We start from the raw sequence: 14,230 nt of genomic DNA, 5'->3' as shown, positions 1-14,230 counted from the left end.
ATCCACAGAGACCCAAAGTGGAAATTGTAGAGGATGGATCATGGGTGTGATCAATTTAAAAATGATGAAGTGAATGCTAGTGGAATATACATAAAGGAAAGACCTTGGTCCAATATAAAAAAAAACTGGCAACTGAATGTTTATATACTTTAAATTAAAATAAAAACAAAATATATACAATTCATGATTACTGACTGTGCCAACTTTTTAGAAAACCAACTATCACTTTCCATCAGAAGTTTTTATTCTACTGTATTCCTGCTGGAATCTGATGTCAGGTACACAGCCTAAGGTAAAGTCTAGTTTTACTGAAAAGTTAATCCTGGAATGGCCAAATTACTAGTTTACTATTTTTCTCATTTCTACACTGAATGTTTTTCCAAAACACAAGCCATAAATGTTTTTATGAAAACATTTTCCAAATACAGGTCCCACAGAAATTTAAATTCCTCTAAGTCATGCAAATTTTGTTTTATAATTACCTGTACGTCCTCTGGGCTAGAGCTTCTGCACACACTTGCCAGGCATCTGGGGAAATCTTTAACTGCTCAAAATATGCCAGGGCCTGTAAGATTGCAAAGCCGTAAATGCATTTAGAATAGTCAATCTCAGTGCCCAACTGATATTAAAATATTCTAGGAGTAGCAAACCAATAACAAATCAGTCAACCTGAAGAAAAATAGCTAAAACACTGAATTCTGGCTTCTGAATAAGTGCAACTTATCGTTCCTAGAAAAAAGGTTAAGTAAAAAACAAATTCCATCAGTTAGATACTCAAATCTGTTTCCTTACAGCAAAGGAGACAACACAAAAATGTCCTGCAGACCTCAATGGGTAATTATGAGTATTATGAGAAAAAATACACAAGTACTTTTCAAGTGCTATGCTACTGAGGCATATGCAATTATAAAATAGTATATAAAGGGCATTTTTCCTATTTAATAACAAAATACTATTAAAGAGGTGATTATAAAATTAGAGTCCATGGGGCACCTAGCTAGCTCAGTTGGTGGAGGGTGCGACTCTTGATCTCAGGTTCAAGATCAAGAGGGTGTACAGGATTACTTAAAAATTTTAAAAATCTTAAAAAACAAAAAACAGGGGTGCCTGGATGGCTCAGTCAGTTAAGCGTCCAACTCTTGATTTCAGCTTAAGTCTTGATCTCAGGGTTGTGAGTTCAAGTCCCATGTTGGGCTCTCTACTGGACGTGGAGCCTACTTAATTAAAAAATTAATTAATCGGGGCCCCTGGGTGGCTCAGTTGTTAAATGTCTGCCTTCAGCTCGGGTCATGGTCCCGGGGTCCTGGGATCAAGCCCCGTCAGGCTCCCTGCTCTGCAGGAAGCCTGCTTCTCCCTCTCCCACTTCCCCTGCTTGTTTTCCCCCTCTTGCTGTGTCTGTCAAATAAATAGATAAAATTTTTTAAAAATAAAAATAATAAAACTAAAAATAAAATCTTTAAAAAAAACCAAACCCAACCAAAATTAAGAGTCCAAATGCATGAATATGAATTTTGGAAAAGTATGAATAATTGAAAACCTTTAGGAAATGTTTCTCATTTCATGAATTCAGGGCATTGTTATAAAAGTAAGTATACTCTAGGGGCGCCTGGGTGGCTCAGTTGGTTAAGCATCTGCCTTCAGCTCAGGTCATGATCCTGGGGTCCTGGGATTGAGCCCCGAATTAGGCTCCCTGCTCCACGGGGGGCCTGCTTCTCCCTCTCCCTCTGCCTGCCACTCCCCCTGCTGTGCTATCAAATAAATAAATAAAATCTTAAAAAAAAAAAAAAAGAGTAAGTATACTCTAGAATGGATGCAGCACCAAGTCCATGTGCTCTTTACCAGATTGTTGGGAAAATGGGAATGACTTCTGCCACTCTTTTCCATTAGCATGTTGCAACTGGCTTCAATGACAGATGCAGATGTCACATATGACAATGGACAAATAGTAATCCTAATAACCTGTAAGAAGTATCTCAGTCAAGAAAATTACACAAAAACCGTGCTAGATAATTTTAAAGCAATTGATGTACTGATCAAACTTTGAAATGAAGTAGAAAGAACATTAAGCATTAGAGGAACCTAATTTTTTTTAAGGGGGGGTGGGAAAGGGTAGAGGGCAGAAGAAGGAATCCCAAGCAGGCTCCACTCCCAGCACAGAGCCCAATGGAGGGCTCCATCTCACAACCCTGAGATCATGACCTGAGCTGAAATTGAGAGTTAGACACTTAACCGACTGAGCCACCCAAGCGCCCTAGAGTAACCTAATGTTAATTAGTAAATATTTTTTTAAACTGTGGTTTGTGCCCCACTGGTGATGAAATCAATTTTAATATTTTTTAATATATATATATATTTTTTACAATTTTATTTATGTGAGAGTGAGAGAGACAAAGCACAAGAAGGGGGAGGGTCAGAGGTAGAAGTCGACTCCCCGCCCCAGCAGGAAGCCCGACACGGGACTCGATTCTGGGACTCCAGGATCACAACCTGAGCCAAGGGCAGATGTTTAACTGACTGAGCCACCCAGGCACCCCTGAAATCAATTTTATAGGTCCTGATCAGCAATCAAAAATGACAGAATATCAGAGTGCACTGCACATAATAAAAATAACTATTATTTTGTGTAAATTGTTTTAGTTGTGTGTACATATACTATATATATATAAAATATACTTATATATGTCTGCCTATACACACAAAGTCAAGATGTAAAATTTTTTCCTTTAAAGCAAAAAAGCTCTATTACAGTTGTATGAATGAGGGAATGGGTTTTCATATGTGGTCTCACTGGCTGCTCCCACTGATAAAGAACCAAGTAAATGAAGGTAAGTAGATGAAGATCACCAAATACTATGTTAAATATAAATAATGGTTATCTTTGGAAATTAAGAACGGAAGAACACAGGCGACAACCCAGTTGTTGTCTAACAATATTCCATGAAACCTAGGGTTTCTTTTAGGAACATTTACTGTCCCATTTAAGGGCAAGGTGGAAGTCAATCATGTATGCTGCATTACCACCTAATATTTCACTTACCAAAAAAAGAAGGGGGGGATTCAGCTGCTAGAATTATCACTGACATACCGTTTTCTTTAAATAATATCAAGTTTTAAGCCAAAGACATTGATTCCATTAAAAAAGTGAAAATAACCTGAGAGTTTTCAGGTTTTAAAGTCTTTGCATTCTGAATGCATGCATTTTTAGCATTTTCATTTTTTTAAAGGATTTATTTGAGAGAGAGAGAGCATGGGTGGAGGAGCAGAGGGAGAGAATAGAGATAATCTCAAGCAAACTCTCAGCTGAGCATGCAGCCCCAATGTGGGGCTCGATCCCTCAACCCTGTAATCATGACCTGAGCCGAAACCAAGAGTCGGAAGTTCAACCGACTGAGCTACCCAGATGCCCCATTTACTAGCATTTTTAAGTGAAATTTTGTGGCAATTATGAACAAGTCAAAGCTTTTATCACCTTTTCCTCTATTTCCTCTATTTCCTCTAAGTGGCAACAGAGTCACTTTAGCTACTGTCCCTGTAAAAAAAAAGAACTATAGCCAGACAACTGAGAATTGGAGTTGGCAGACAGTTATGATCAAAATGATTTAGTGTTCCACTACTCTTGATTTCCAACATCAGAATTATCAGAATTCACTTTCCTTAAGATTCCTTTTTATCCTAATTAATTCTGTTACTCAGGTTGGCTTAATGGGATATCAAACTAAGCCTGAATTTGGATGCTTGACATAAACCTGTAACTGATAGAACTCGTTTTTATTGATAAAAAGCATAATTTTATATTAAGACCACTAACAATGCATTGGATTTACTTTTCTGAAAAAGAAGATCATTGCACATTTAAAAAATCTGTTGGATAGTGGTATTTAATAAAAAACAAATGATTTCCATAAAGGATCATTAAAGAAACAACAGAAAAGGCTATTTAATAATTAAACAAATAGTAAAAGGTTATAGCCATGCAATACCAAGGTAAAAATCTATGATACTTCAACTATGTGACTAAGGCTTTGAAGGTAGGTAGCTTAAACTCCTACATAAAGAAATTTGTCTACACACAGAAAACATGGATTTTAAATGTCTTTTGATGTCCTAACTAGTTTGTTAGGTATCTTGTAACTAGCCAGATTATTTAAATCTCAATTCTTGTTATTTACCTTTATGCGGATGGTTGGTTACTTATGTAACAGCAGAGGCATGGAACCATGTGAGAAACTACTTGAGATTGTTTTTTTACTTAAAAAAATTTTTTAAGTAAAATTTGGGCACCTGGGTGGCTCAGTCGGTTAGGTTAAGCATCTGCCTTCGCTCAGGTCATGATCCCAGGGTTCTGGGATCGAGTCCCGCATCAGGCTCCCTGCTCAGCGGGGAGTCTGCTTCCCCACCCCCGGCTCATATGCACTCACTCCCACGCAATCTCTCGCAAAAATAAATAAAATCTTAAAAAAAAAAAAATTCTCCTTAAAAGGACAACAAAAACTGCAATAATATTTAGTGAGACTGTTACCCTCATTTAGCTCATTTATAAAAAATATCCTTTGCTATGAGAAGTAGAAAGAGAAAATGGTTCTCCTTCCACTTACCCTATATTTCAAAACACCCACATCTTTAAAAAAACTTAATTACAGGCTTATTCTTTAAATTCTTCTTTTATCGTTCAGCTATAGCCATGATTACAGGTATAGCCTACATTGTGTTTAATTGTTTATATTTTCTCAAATATCCCAGCACCTCATAATGGATTCCTTGTTATCTAATCATTTTATGTAACCTAAGACATGGCATATCATAACCTCTAATTTACATGTCTGCCTGGACTAAGTAACAAGGACGCTAAATATCACTAACATGAAGGTTAAGCAACTTGTCCAGACCAAGCCAGGAAATATAAAGATAAAATATGCATGTCTGCCACTATGGAAAGTTCCTTGAGCAATCCTTTGCACTGCAACTTTTAAATAATTAGAAATAATGACTGATGTGACATAAAGAGCTGCCTTGAATCACATGAGATTTTAATACCTTTGCTGAGCCAACTAGAAAGAACATCAATCACAATGCTCACCGTTTCTGTATTCAGAATATATTCAAGTACCTCAAATTTGTCTCTCTTCATTTCTACTCAAATGAAACCTTTACCATCAAATGTATTTTGTTTTTAAATTCAAGTCCTCTAATGCAAATCTGTGGTAACAATCTTTAAAAAATGATTAAGTTAACTTACCCTTTGTCTGAAGTCTGAATCAGCATTGGGATTTAGCCCTAAAAGAGCCTGTTCATCCATCCCTGCTGCTATTCTTGGAGTTTTCTGATTACAATAGGCGTGCCCTCTGATCCCACAGAAGAATCCACAAACATCTGCACACACACAAAAAAAGATCAAAGAAAACAATACTTGATACAAAGCCGATGCTTATCCAGAATATCGTAACAAGTGGATGACATTATGCAAATAAGTGTAAATGTTGAAAGAACTTTTGAAACTACCCCAAATTACAACTAAAGGAACCTAAGTCTCAGAAGAATAGGCCTACTAAATACCCCACAAATGTATAATTTCTAAAAATCTAACATATGCAATTAATGTTCTCAAATTTTCTTATTCTTCAAGATCATCAAGTATACAAAGTAATTCTTTTCTACTTTAAATAGAAGCATCTCATTTATGCAGTGTAATCATCCCCAGTACTTAAAAATGCAACTCTGCAACTATATTAAAATATGACAAATCTAGATTATCTTATTATACTAATTTGCCTACTTCCATTTACCAATATCACAGATCTTTAGGAAAAAAACAACTTAGAATGGCTGATTAAATAGTAACCTTGGAATTCAATATCCTTACTGGAGTGTCTATCAAGTACTTCAAGGTAAGTCAAATGAAAGAGGAAGGAGTAGAAGAATGAAAAACCAGTCATTTAACTTTTAAACAATAGACTCTCTGGACAATTTTAGAAATGTATTTCAAAAACATTTTTTAATAATAGCTATAAAAATTGATAAACCAGAACTTAATACTGACTACTCTTATTTAAGAACATTTTTTTTAGTCTTTGGAAAGCAATGCACTTTTTCACAGTACAGGGTCTAACATTCTCAAATAAGAACATGATTAAGCCCCAAAAGGCAACCTGGTTTTTGATAGAATGTATAACCGAGGGAACAAGGAACAAATTCTAAATGATGTGAAAATCACATTTATTCTCTCAATACCTATGAGGTAGGGAGATCATGCCTACTATTCCCATCAAAAGACTATAGGGCTTTTTTTTGGGGGGGGGGAGGTTTAATTATCATAAACCAAAGAGAAGATCAGAGCCTAAAGAAGCCAAGAAACTAAAGGCAGGGGGTGGGGGCGCACAGCCTTTTTGAAACAGTGAGGCCAGTATCTGACCCAGGCTAGAGGACCCCAACTACAATATGCTTTTCTGTCTTCCCCTGGGCCTGCCTGAAACAAGTTAAGTCAGGTTATGTGCTGAGAGCCCTTCAGAAAAGCTCAGCCCTTTCTCTTATGATTACTATCAAACGTTCAGACTACAGCAAGGCAGGATCCACTGCCCTCAGGGTTAAGATGCAAACTCTTGAATGACTCCTCACTATTCTGCACCCCAACCCTGCAAGGCCAGCGGTATTCTGCCTTTCATCTTTGCACTCACTGCTCTTTTCTTGTTACTTGGTTAACCCTTGCCTGTCCTTCAAAATTCAGCCTAGAGGTCACCTCTTTCAAGAACACTTCTTTGACCCCTATTGTCCAATTCTGTAAGTGCTAACATGTCACTGCCTGCTTACCAGTGTTCTCTCATTATAATCTTAAACGGAAAGGACCATCTTAAATATTCCTCATTATGTCTCTAGAACATAGCAGAACATAGGCTTTGGGTTTGGAAATACCTGGGTTTGTATTCCAATCTAGTCATTTTCAAACTGGGGCCATATGGACAACTAGGAAATGTGAGAGAGAGCCCTCTCTATGAAGTGGGAAAGAGAGGGTCTACCTCATAAAGTTGCAAAGACTTCAGTGAGATAAGGTATGTAAAGGATGCCTGGCACAAGGTGGGCCCTCAACAGATTATTTATAATTCAGAGCTAGTCACATGGGAAATGGGAACTACTTGGAGCAGTCTTGATTTATCACCTCATATTAATAAACGGACATTTGAACAGATGAAAACACAAAAAAAGGCAGTGGTTCTCCTCCCCTATCCCTGCCAAAAATGACAAGAAAATTTAATGATTCCCTGGAAAAATGCAAACACAAAAAAGAAAATTTGAGTTTCTGTGAATCCCAGATTAATAAGTCCTATGAGGGGGCTGGGTGGCTCAATCGGTTAAGCGGCTGCCTTCAGCTCAGGTCATGATCCTATGGATGGTCCTGGGATGGAGCCCTGCATCAGGCTCCCTGCTCAGCAAGGAGCCTGCTTCTCCCTCTGCCTGCTGCTCCCCCTGCTTGTGCTCTCTCTGTCAAATAAATAAATAAAATCTTTTTAAAAAGTCCTATAGGGGCGCCTGGGTGGCTCAGTTGGTTAACCGGTTGCCTTAGGCTCAGGTCATGATCCCAAGCCAAGGTCCTGGGATCTATCTTTCCGTGCTCCCTTCTCAGCAGGGAGCCTGCTTCTCCCTCTCCCACTCCCCCTGCTTGTGCTCTCTCTGTCAAATAAATAAATCTTAAAAAAAAAGTCCTGGGGTGCCTGGGTGGCTCAGTCGTTAAGCGTCTGCCTTCGGCTCAGGTCATGATCTCAGGGTCCTGGGATCGAGCCCCACATCGGGCTCCCTGCTCCGCGGGAAGCCTGCTTCTCCCTCTCCCACTCCCCCTGCTTGTGTTCCCTCTCTTGCTGTGTCTCTCTCTGTCAAATAAATAAATAACATCTTTAAAAAAAAAAAGTCCTAAAGAGATTCTTTGAATTTAGGGAAAATTGCTTAAGCTTGGTCAAGTCACTTTAATTCTATCAAGCAAAACAGCACTGGTCTTTAAAAACCTGGCCAATAAATAACCTAAGGAAACATAAACTTGCTACAGTTGTCAGTACAGAAAGAATCCCCCACAGAGAAGGAACCTGTATAATAATCAATATGCAGTGGAACACAACTATGAAACGGTGAATTAGCTACATGTGTGCAAACAACTGAAAAGTTACCACCTGTGCAGAAAAGGTAACAGTTCCTCAGTTAAAGGTTGTGCATGAACACAATGTTCTAACGTGGCATAGACGTGCAGGCTTAAACATTTGTTACAATGCGATAAACACTTCAATTATGCATCTAGTAAATGTTTCGGGAAAAGGCAAGCAACATACTTAAAATATTAAGCCCGAACTTTTCTTTGGTAGCCATTAAATAAATCAAACAATCTGGGGAAATTCCTCCACACCTACTAAAGACTGTTCAAAGACCAAGACTGAATCTTTCCAGTCTTTTAACACCACGCTGACAAGTCGCTTTAATAAAACGTAACTTCCCCCAGTAACAACTAATTAGTACTTTCAAAAAGTACTCGTTTCTTCTGGTTACTGGGAAACATCACGCTGGTCTACTCCTGCAGAACTGTGAAGAAGGGAAGAGAAGAAATGGCGTGTCTGTGCTGGCAATTACTACACAGAAATAACACTTTTCTCCTTTTTGTCCTGGGGCGGGGAGCAAAGCAAGTCTGAGGTCTCCGCAGTTGAAACTAGTGGGACACGCTGCTGTTACAAATGAGCCTGGTCACTTCCACTACATTAGGGGCCACAGACGATGCCAACCCTCCTTGGCCGCCCTTGCCCCTTCCTCACCCCCTCTCCGTCCCTCCCCTAAAGGAAGCCTCGTGGCAATTCGGGTGATGAAACACCCAGCAACGGGCGGCCACGCACTCGGGACGCGCTCCGCGGCGACGGCCGCAGCTCGTACCCACCCCCACCCAGTCCGCCCAGCATCGGGGCGCCACCGCCATGGAGGGCCCCCGGCCCGCACCCCTCCCCAGCGGGGGGCTTCCCGGGCCAGTCCTCCCCGCTAACTTCCCCGCAGCCTCGCACGGACCCACGGGATCCGAGTCCCGCCGCCCCCGAGCTCCGAGTCACCTTCCCTATCAGTCCATCCCGCCTCCCCGCCTGCACTCCCGAGGGCTGGTCAGCGGAGCGGAGCGGCGCCGCACGCAGGGAGCGGAGAGAGCGGCCCTCGTCCTTGTCGCCGTCGTCCTCCGCCACGGCCGTAGCGCTAACGCCGGAGACCGAGCTGGCCGGGGCCGCGCGCCGCTCCGCGTCCCCTGGCGCCTTCTCTTGCGTGGCGCCCGGCCGGCAAGCTAGCAAGCAGGCGGGCGGGGTCGGCGCCCCAGGAAGGGAAAGAGCGCGAGGGGCCGGCTAACGCCGCCGCCTCCGTCGCCGCTGAGTCAGCGCGAAGCGCGCTCCCCGCGTCGGCGCCGCGCGGGCCAGCACCAGCAGCCTCATGGAGAGTGCGGACGGCAGCCCGCGGGCCCGGGCCGGGAGCCTACAACTCCCGACATGCAACGGGCAGGGGGGCGCTTCCGGACGCTCGCCGAGGCCTGTGGTGCATGCCGGGATGGGGCGTCCGGCGCGAGTCCCTCCCACGCCGCTGAGTCTCGCGTGGGTCCTAGCCGTCGATCGGGTGTGCTTAGAATGTTCCATAAAGGCTTCATTAGGTAGTTGGTAGGTTAGAGTATCGAACTCCTGAGATCCAGATGACGTAGTCCAAACCACGTGTGATTTAATTGCTCTTCTATGGTCCCACGTGTTTAGGGTCCGGGAGGGTGACTATCCTCTCAGGAGCGCTGAAAATTCTTAAAACTTCACTTTAAACGTACTAATATATTATCATTCATGAAAAGGAGAGCATTCTTAGGGAGTTCTCGTAGGTTACTCCTCTGGTACTGTTACTTCGTTTATTCAGAGGCAGTATTGGCTCAAGTTGTCTACATTTGAATTCCCGCCACCCTCTTTCCCCTCCCACACTTGACCTCAGTTTCGGGCACTTTACATAATCTAGCTGTATTTCAGTTTACCCATTTGTAAAATGGGAACAACAACAGTACTGACCTCAAAGGGTTCTTGTGAGAACTGGGATAATATATGTTTGCACACAATAAGTGCTCAATTAGGTTTCATTGTTGCTTATTCACTACTGAATACAGACTTGGTTGCAGTCACTCAAACTATAGTGAGGAACAAACAAAACTTGGGAGGGGGAATTCGGAAAAGAAGTAGAATAAAAGTACTGTAACAATTTAGCAGCTACATTTGTTTAGTGACCCACCATGTGCAAGACACTACACTATGTATTTCATATATACAATATTTTCCATCACTTTTGCATCAAGTCTGTAATTTTAAAATGTCAGGCAAGTAGGGCACCTGGGTGGCTCAGTTGGTTAAGCGACTGCCTTCGGCTCAGGTCATGATCCTGGAGTCCCGGGATGGAGTCCCACATCAGGCTCCCTGCTCAGCAGGGAGTCTGCTTCTCCCTCTGACCCTCCTCCCTCTCATGCTCTCTGTCTCTCAAGTTCTCTCTCGCAAATAAATAAAAAATCTTAAAAAAAAAAAAAATGTCAGGCAAGGATTCCCGTCCTATTTCAGTGTATCTCTGGAGTCTAGCACATAGGACAGTGCCAGCCTGTAGTTAAAACTCAGTAAGTATGGGGCGCCTGAGTGGCTCAGTCATTAAGCGCCTGTCTTCGGCTCAGGTCATGATCCCAGGGTCCTGAGATAGAGCCCCGCATCGAGCCCCGCATCGGGCTCCCTGCTCCGTGGGAAGCCTGCTTCTCCCTCTCCCACTCCCTCTGCTTGTGTTCCCTCTTTCGCTGTGTCTCTCTCTGTCAAATAAATAAATAAAATCTTTAAAAAAAACAAAAAACAAAAAACTCAGTAAGTAGATAATTGCGTGGATTGATTCTTACATTACCTATGTCCCTCAACTATGGACTATCAAGACCCAATATTAATCCTAGTCTGAGTGGCTCCAAAATCTTTAATATATTCAGTCTATGTATGTTCCATTTACCTAGTATCTACAGCTTATCTATAGTTTATCTAGCGACATTGGCCCTTTATGGTAATTAAAATACCTAGGATTATAAAAATCTTTCAATTTTGAAAACTTACATTATTTGGAAACAAAGAAGCACTAGGTGGAATCCAACTGAAGAGGACCAGAAAGGGTTATTAAATTTGACCACTTTATAGTCTGGCTTTCTCATCGCAGACTAACATAAAATAATATGAAAATGTTAATAGGGACGCCTGGGTGGCTCAGTCGGTTAAGTGTCTGCCTTCGGCTCAGATCATGATCCCAGGGTCCTGGGATGGAGTCCGTGCTTCTCCCCCTCCATCTGCCTGCTGCTCCCCCTGCTTGTGCTCTCTCTCTCTCTGTGTCAAATAAATAAATAAAATCTTTTTTAAAAAGTTGATAAATAACATTGTCATTATTTTAATTTAAAGCATGTATACTTGCACATAGCAATGTTTTTACGTATTAATTGCCAACATTTTGGAGCATTTATTATGTGCCAGAAACAGCTTTAAGTGTTCCTAAATTAATCCTCACAACAACTCTATGAGGTAGGTATTATCATTAACCCTATTTTATAGATAAGGAAACTGAAAGCAGCAGAGCTGAGATTCAAACCAGCTGAGATTGCAGATGATTTTTTTTTTCATACTTGTACATTTTTGGATTTTAAAAAATCCTCCACAATGTGATGTAATGAGCACTGGGTATTATATAAGACTGGTGAATCACTGAACTCTACCTCTGAAACTAATAATACACTATATGTTAATTGAATTTAAATTTTTTATGAGACTGACGCGCTGCCCACTGCGCCAAGAGGGCCTGAATTTAAATTTTTTAAAAAGTAAAAAATAAAAAAATAAAAAGGCAAAAAAAAAAAATCCTCCACAGTGACCATGTAGTATTTTCATAAGCAGAAAAACATTAAAAAAAAAAAACTGACTCTAATAAAAGGAAAAAAGAAATAGTTTCATTCACTCTTTGAGCATTTATTGAATGCTATGTCCCTTATGAGCATTTTCCAGATTTCTTCAACCAGGTTTGTTTAATCATTTCTTTGATGTTGCTTTTTTTAAACCTCTTTTATGTCATGAATATATCCTAATATGTTTTTGTTTTGTATTAAATTTGTGTGGTTGTCTTACCTATGACTCAATTCTTGAAGACTGAAAATAAATCTTACCTTGATTCTGTTTATGGATAGTGATTTCTCAGTAAATATTTGTGGGATGCATTGAATTGAACCAAAAATAATACAGTTGTGAGCTGCTAACCCCTGAGTTCTGTGTCAACTTCTCTTCTTCATATGCTTCATCTCAATGCTTGTTAAGCCCAGTGCCATTGTCACCAAAAGCTCATTCATTCAAGATGGGTTTCCTGGCAGAGAAAGAAGTTAGAAAATAGGTCAGGTAAGCTGTCTTTACTGGTCCTAGTCCAATCATTGTTTTTTCTTAGAGGAAGTGGGTGTGAGGCAGGAAGCCTGAGGCAGACTAGAGGACTGAAGCATTATTTAGTAAAGGAAAAAAAAAAATTTTTTTTTAATATTTTATTTATTTGACAGAGAGATACACAGCGAGAGAGGGAACACAAGCAGGGGGAGTGGGAGAGGGAGAAGCAGGCTTCCCGCTGAGCAGGGAGCCCGATGCGGGGCTCGATCCCAGGACCCTGGGATCATGACCTGAGCCGAAGGCAGACGCCCAACGACTGAGCCACCCAGGCGCCCCAAAGGAAAAAAATTTTTATTTTTAGTCCAAAACACTGTACAGTCCCTTAGGCTTCATTATAATGACATCTCTCCTCCATGTCAGTTGATTGCTAACTGTTAATAGTCTTTTAAATGGTCAGTATCCACTGATATTGAATAGAAACACCAAGAGATTCCTAAATCAGACACCTTTAAAAATTCAGGTTCTATTTACCTACTACAGATTGCAAGTTTCTTTCTATGTGCATTGTCTGTCTTTAGTTTCAAATTGGGAGATGGGAACACTTGGGATCCTGGGATTGAAGAATATTTCTAGTTTGAAATCCTTACAGGGTTCTTATGACCTATGGCTCCCTGATCACTTATCCACCAAAATCACAACTTAAAAATGCCATTTTTTTGTCTGTGTGTATATATGTAGATTTGATTTTTGCCTTGAGCTTTAATCTAAAGTTTAAAAAGTTAGGCTAGCATCCAACAGAGAAGAATTTGGTATTACTTTGTATATGGGGAACCAAATGCCCATATATACTCCAGGAAATCACACAGTTGTTCAATTTATTTTTAAAACCCTTAAATAGTATTTACTCTGTTTCAGGTACCTGTCATAAAGTACTTCAGAACATTGTTAATCCTCATAATAACCCTATAGAGTTGGTACTATTACCCCATTTCACAGATGGGAAAATTAAGGCACTAAGAAATTAACTCATCCAAGATCATTTAGCTCCTGAATGTGAGAGCTGAAATTTGAACCCAGGTCATCTGGCTCTACAGTCCTATGCTCATAACTACTGCCCTTTTAAACTAATTGAATTGACCATCCCTCAACCTAAGGCTACTCTGTTCTGGTGAAAGTTCTTCTGGTTAAGGAAAGTGCCTTAGGGATTAGTTCTGGGTAAGTAATGTTCCATTACTTTTTTTTTTTTAAGATTTTATTTATTTATTTGACAGAGAGAGACATAGCGACAGAGGGAACACAAGCAGAGGGACTAGTAGAGGGAGAAGCAGGCTTCCCGCTGAGCAGGGAGCCCGATGCGGGGCTCGATCCCAGGACCCTGGGATCATGACCTGAGCCGAAGGCAGATGCTTAACGACTGAGCCACCCAGGCGCCCCGTTCCATTACTTTTGATAGTTTTATCAAGAAATATCTATTAAGTGCTTTATTGCACAGGAATTGTACTAAATGCTTCTTTAGATGGACTTAGAAGATAAAGAGTAATTGCCTATCTCGGATGTATTTATATCAATTATCCACATAAAGCTTACCAAAAGATAAGGAAATACAAATTATTAATACACGTCTATAGTGCTTTTAGAATTCATAATTCATTGCATTTGATCCTCATACCAACTCATTGGTTGGCCAGGCAAGTATTGGTAGTTTCATTTTACGGATGATAAAACACTGAAGTCCAAAAAGGTTAAGAGACTTTCCAGAAATCCCACAGATACCGAACAACAGGGTTTGCACTGTAATCCAGGTCTCCTGACTCCAAATCCAGTGATCTATC

The 14,230-nt window shown here is 40.7% G+C and overlaps 1 protein-coding gene across 3 annotated transcripts in view; it reads right to left on the bottom strand.

The window, feature by feature from the left end:
- Positions 1 to 12,217, bottom strand: part of XPOT (exportin for tRNA) — a 47,687-nt gene extending 35,470 nt beyond the window's left edge. Inside the window, exons 1-4 of one of the 3 annotated variants that reach the window (XM_081821996.1) lie at positions 9,069 to 9,401; positions 8,384 to 8,556; positions 5,237 to 5,370; positions 483 to 565 (exon numbers count right to left, since the gene is read on the bottom strand). In XM_081821996.1, coding sequence (XP_081678122.1) covers positions 483 to 565; positions 5,237 to 5,296 — 143 coding nt within the window. In that variant the 5' untranslated portion in view covers positions 5,297 to 5,370; positions 8,384 to 8,556; positions 9,069 to 9,401. Of the gene's footprint in view, positions 1 to 482; positions 566 to 5,236; positions 5,371 to 8,383; positions 8,557 to 9,068; positions 9,402 to 12,193 lie in introns of those variants that run through there. The other 2 variants (XM_081821995.1, XM_081821994.1) reach the window with 2 other exon arrangements.
- Positions 12,218 to 14,230: the final 2,013 nt, after the last annotated feature.

The sequence above is a fragment of the Leptonychotes weddellii genome, chromosome 5, assembly GCF_054177405.1.
Source record: "Leptonychotes weddellii isolate Sample4059 chromosome 5, ASM5417740v2, whole genome shotgun sequence".
Taxonomy (NCBI): Eukaryota; Metazoa; Chordata; class Mammalia; order Carnivora; family Phocidae; genus Leptonychotes; species Leptonychotes weddellii.
This window is presented reverse-complemented; position numbering and strand designations above follow the sequence as displayed.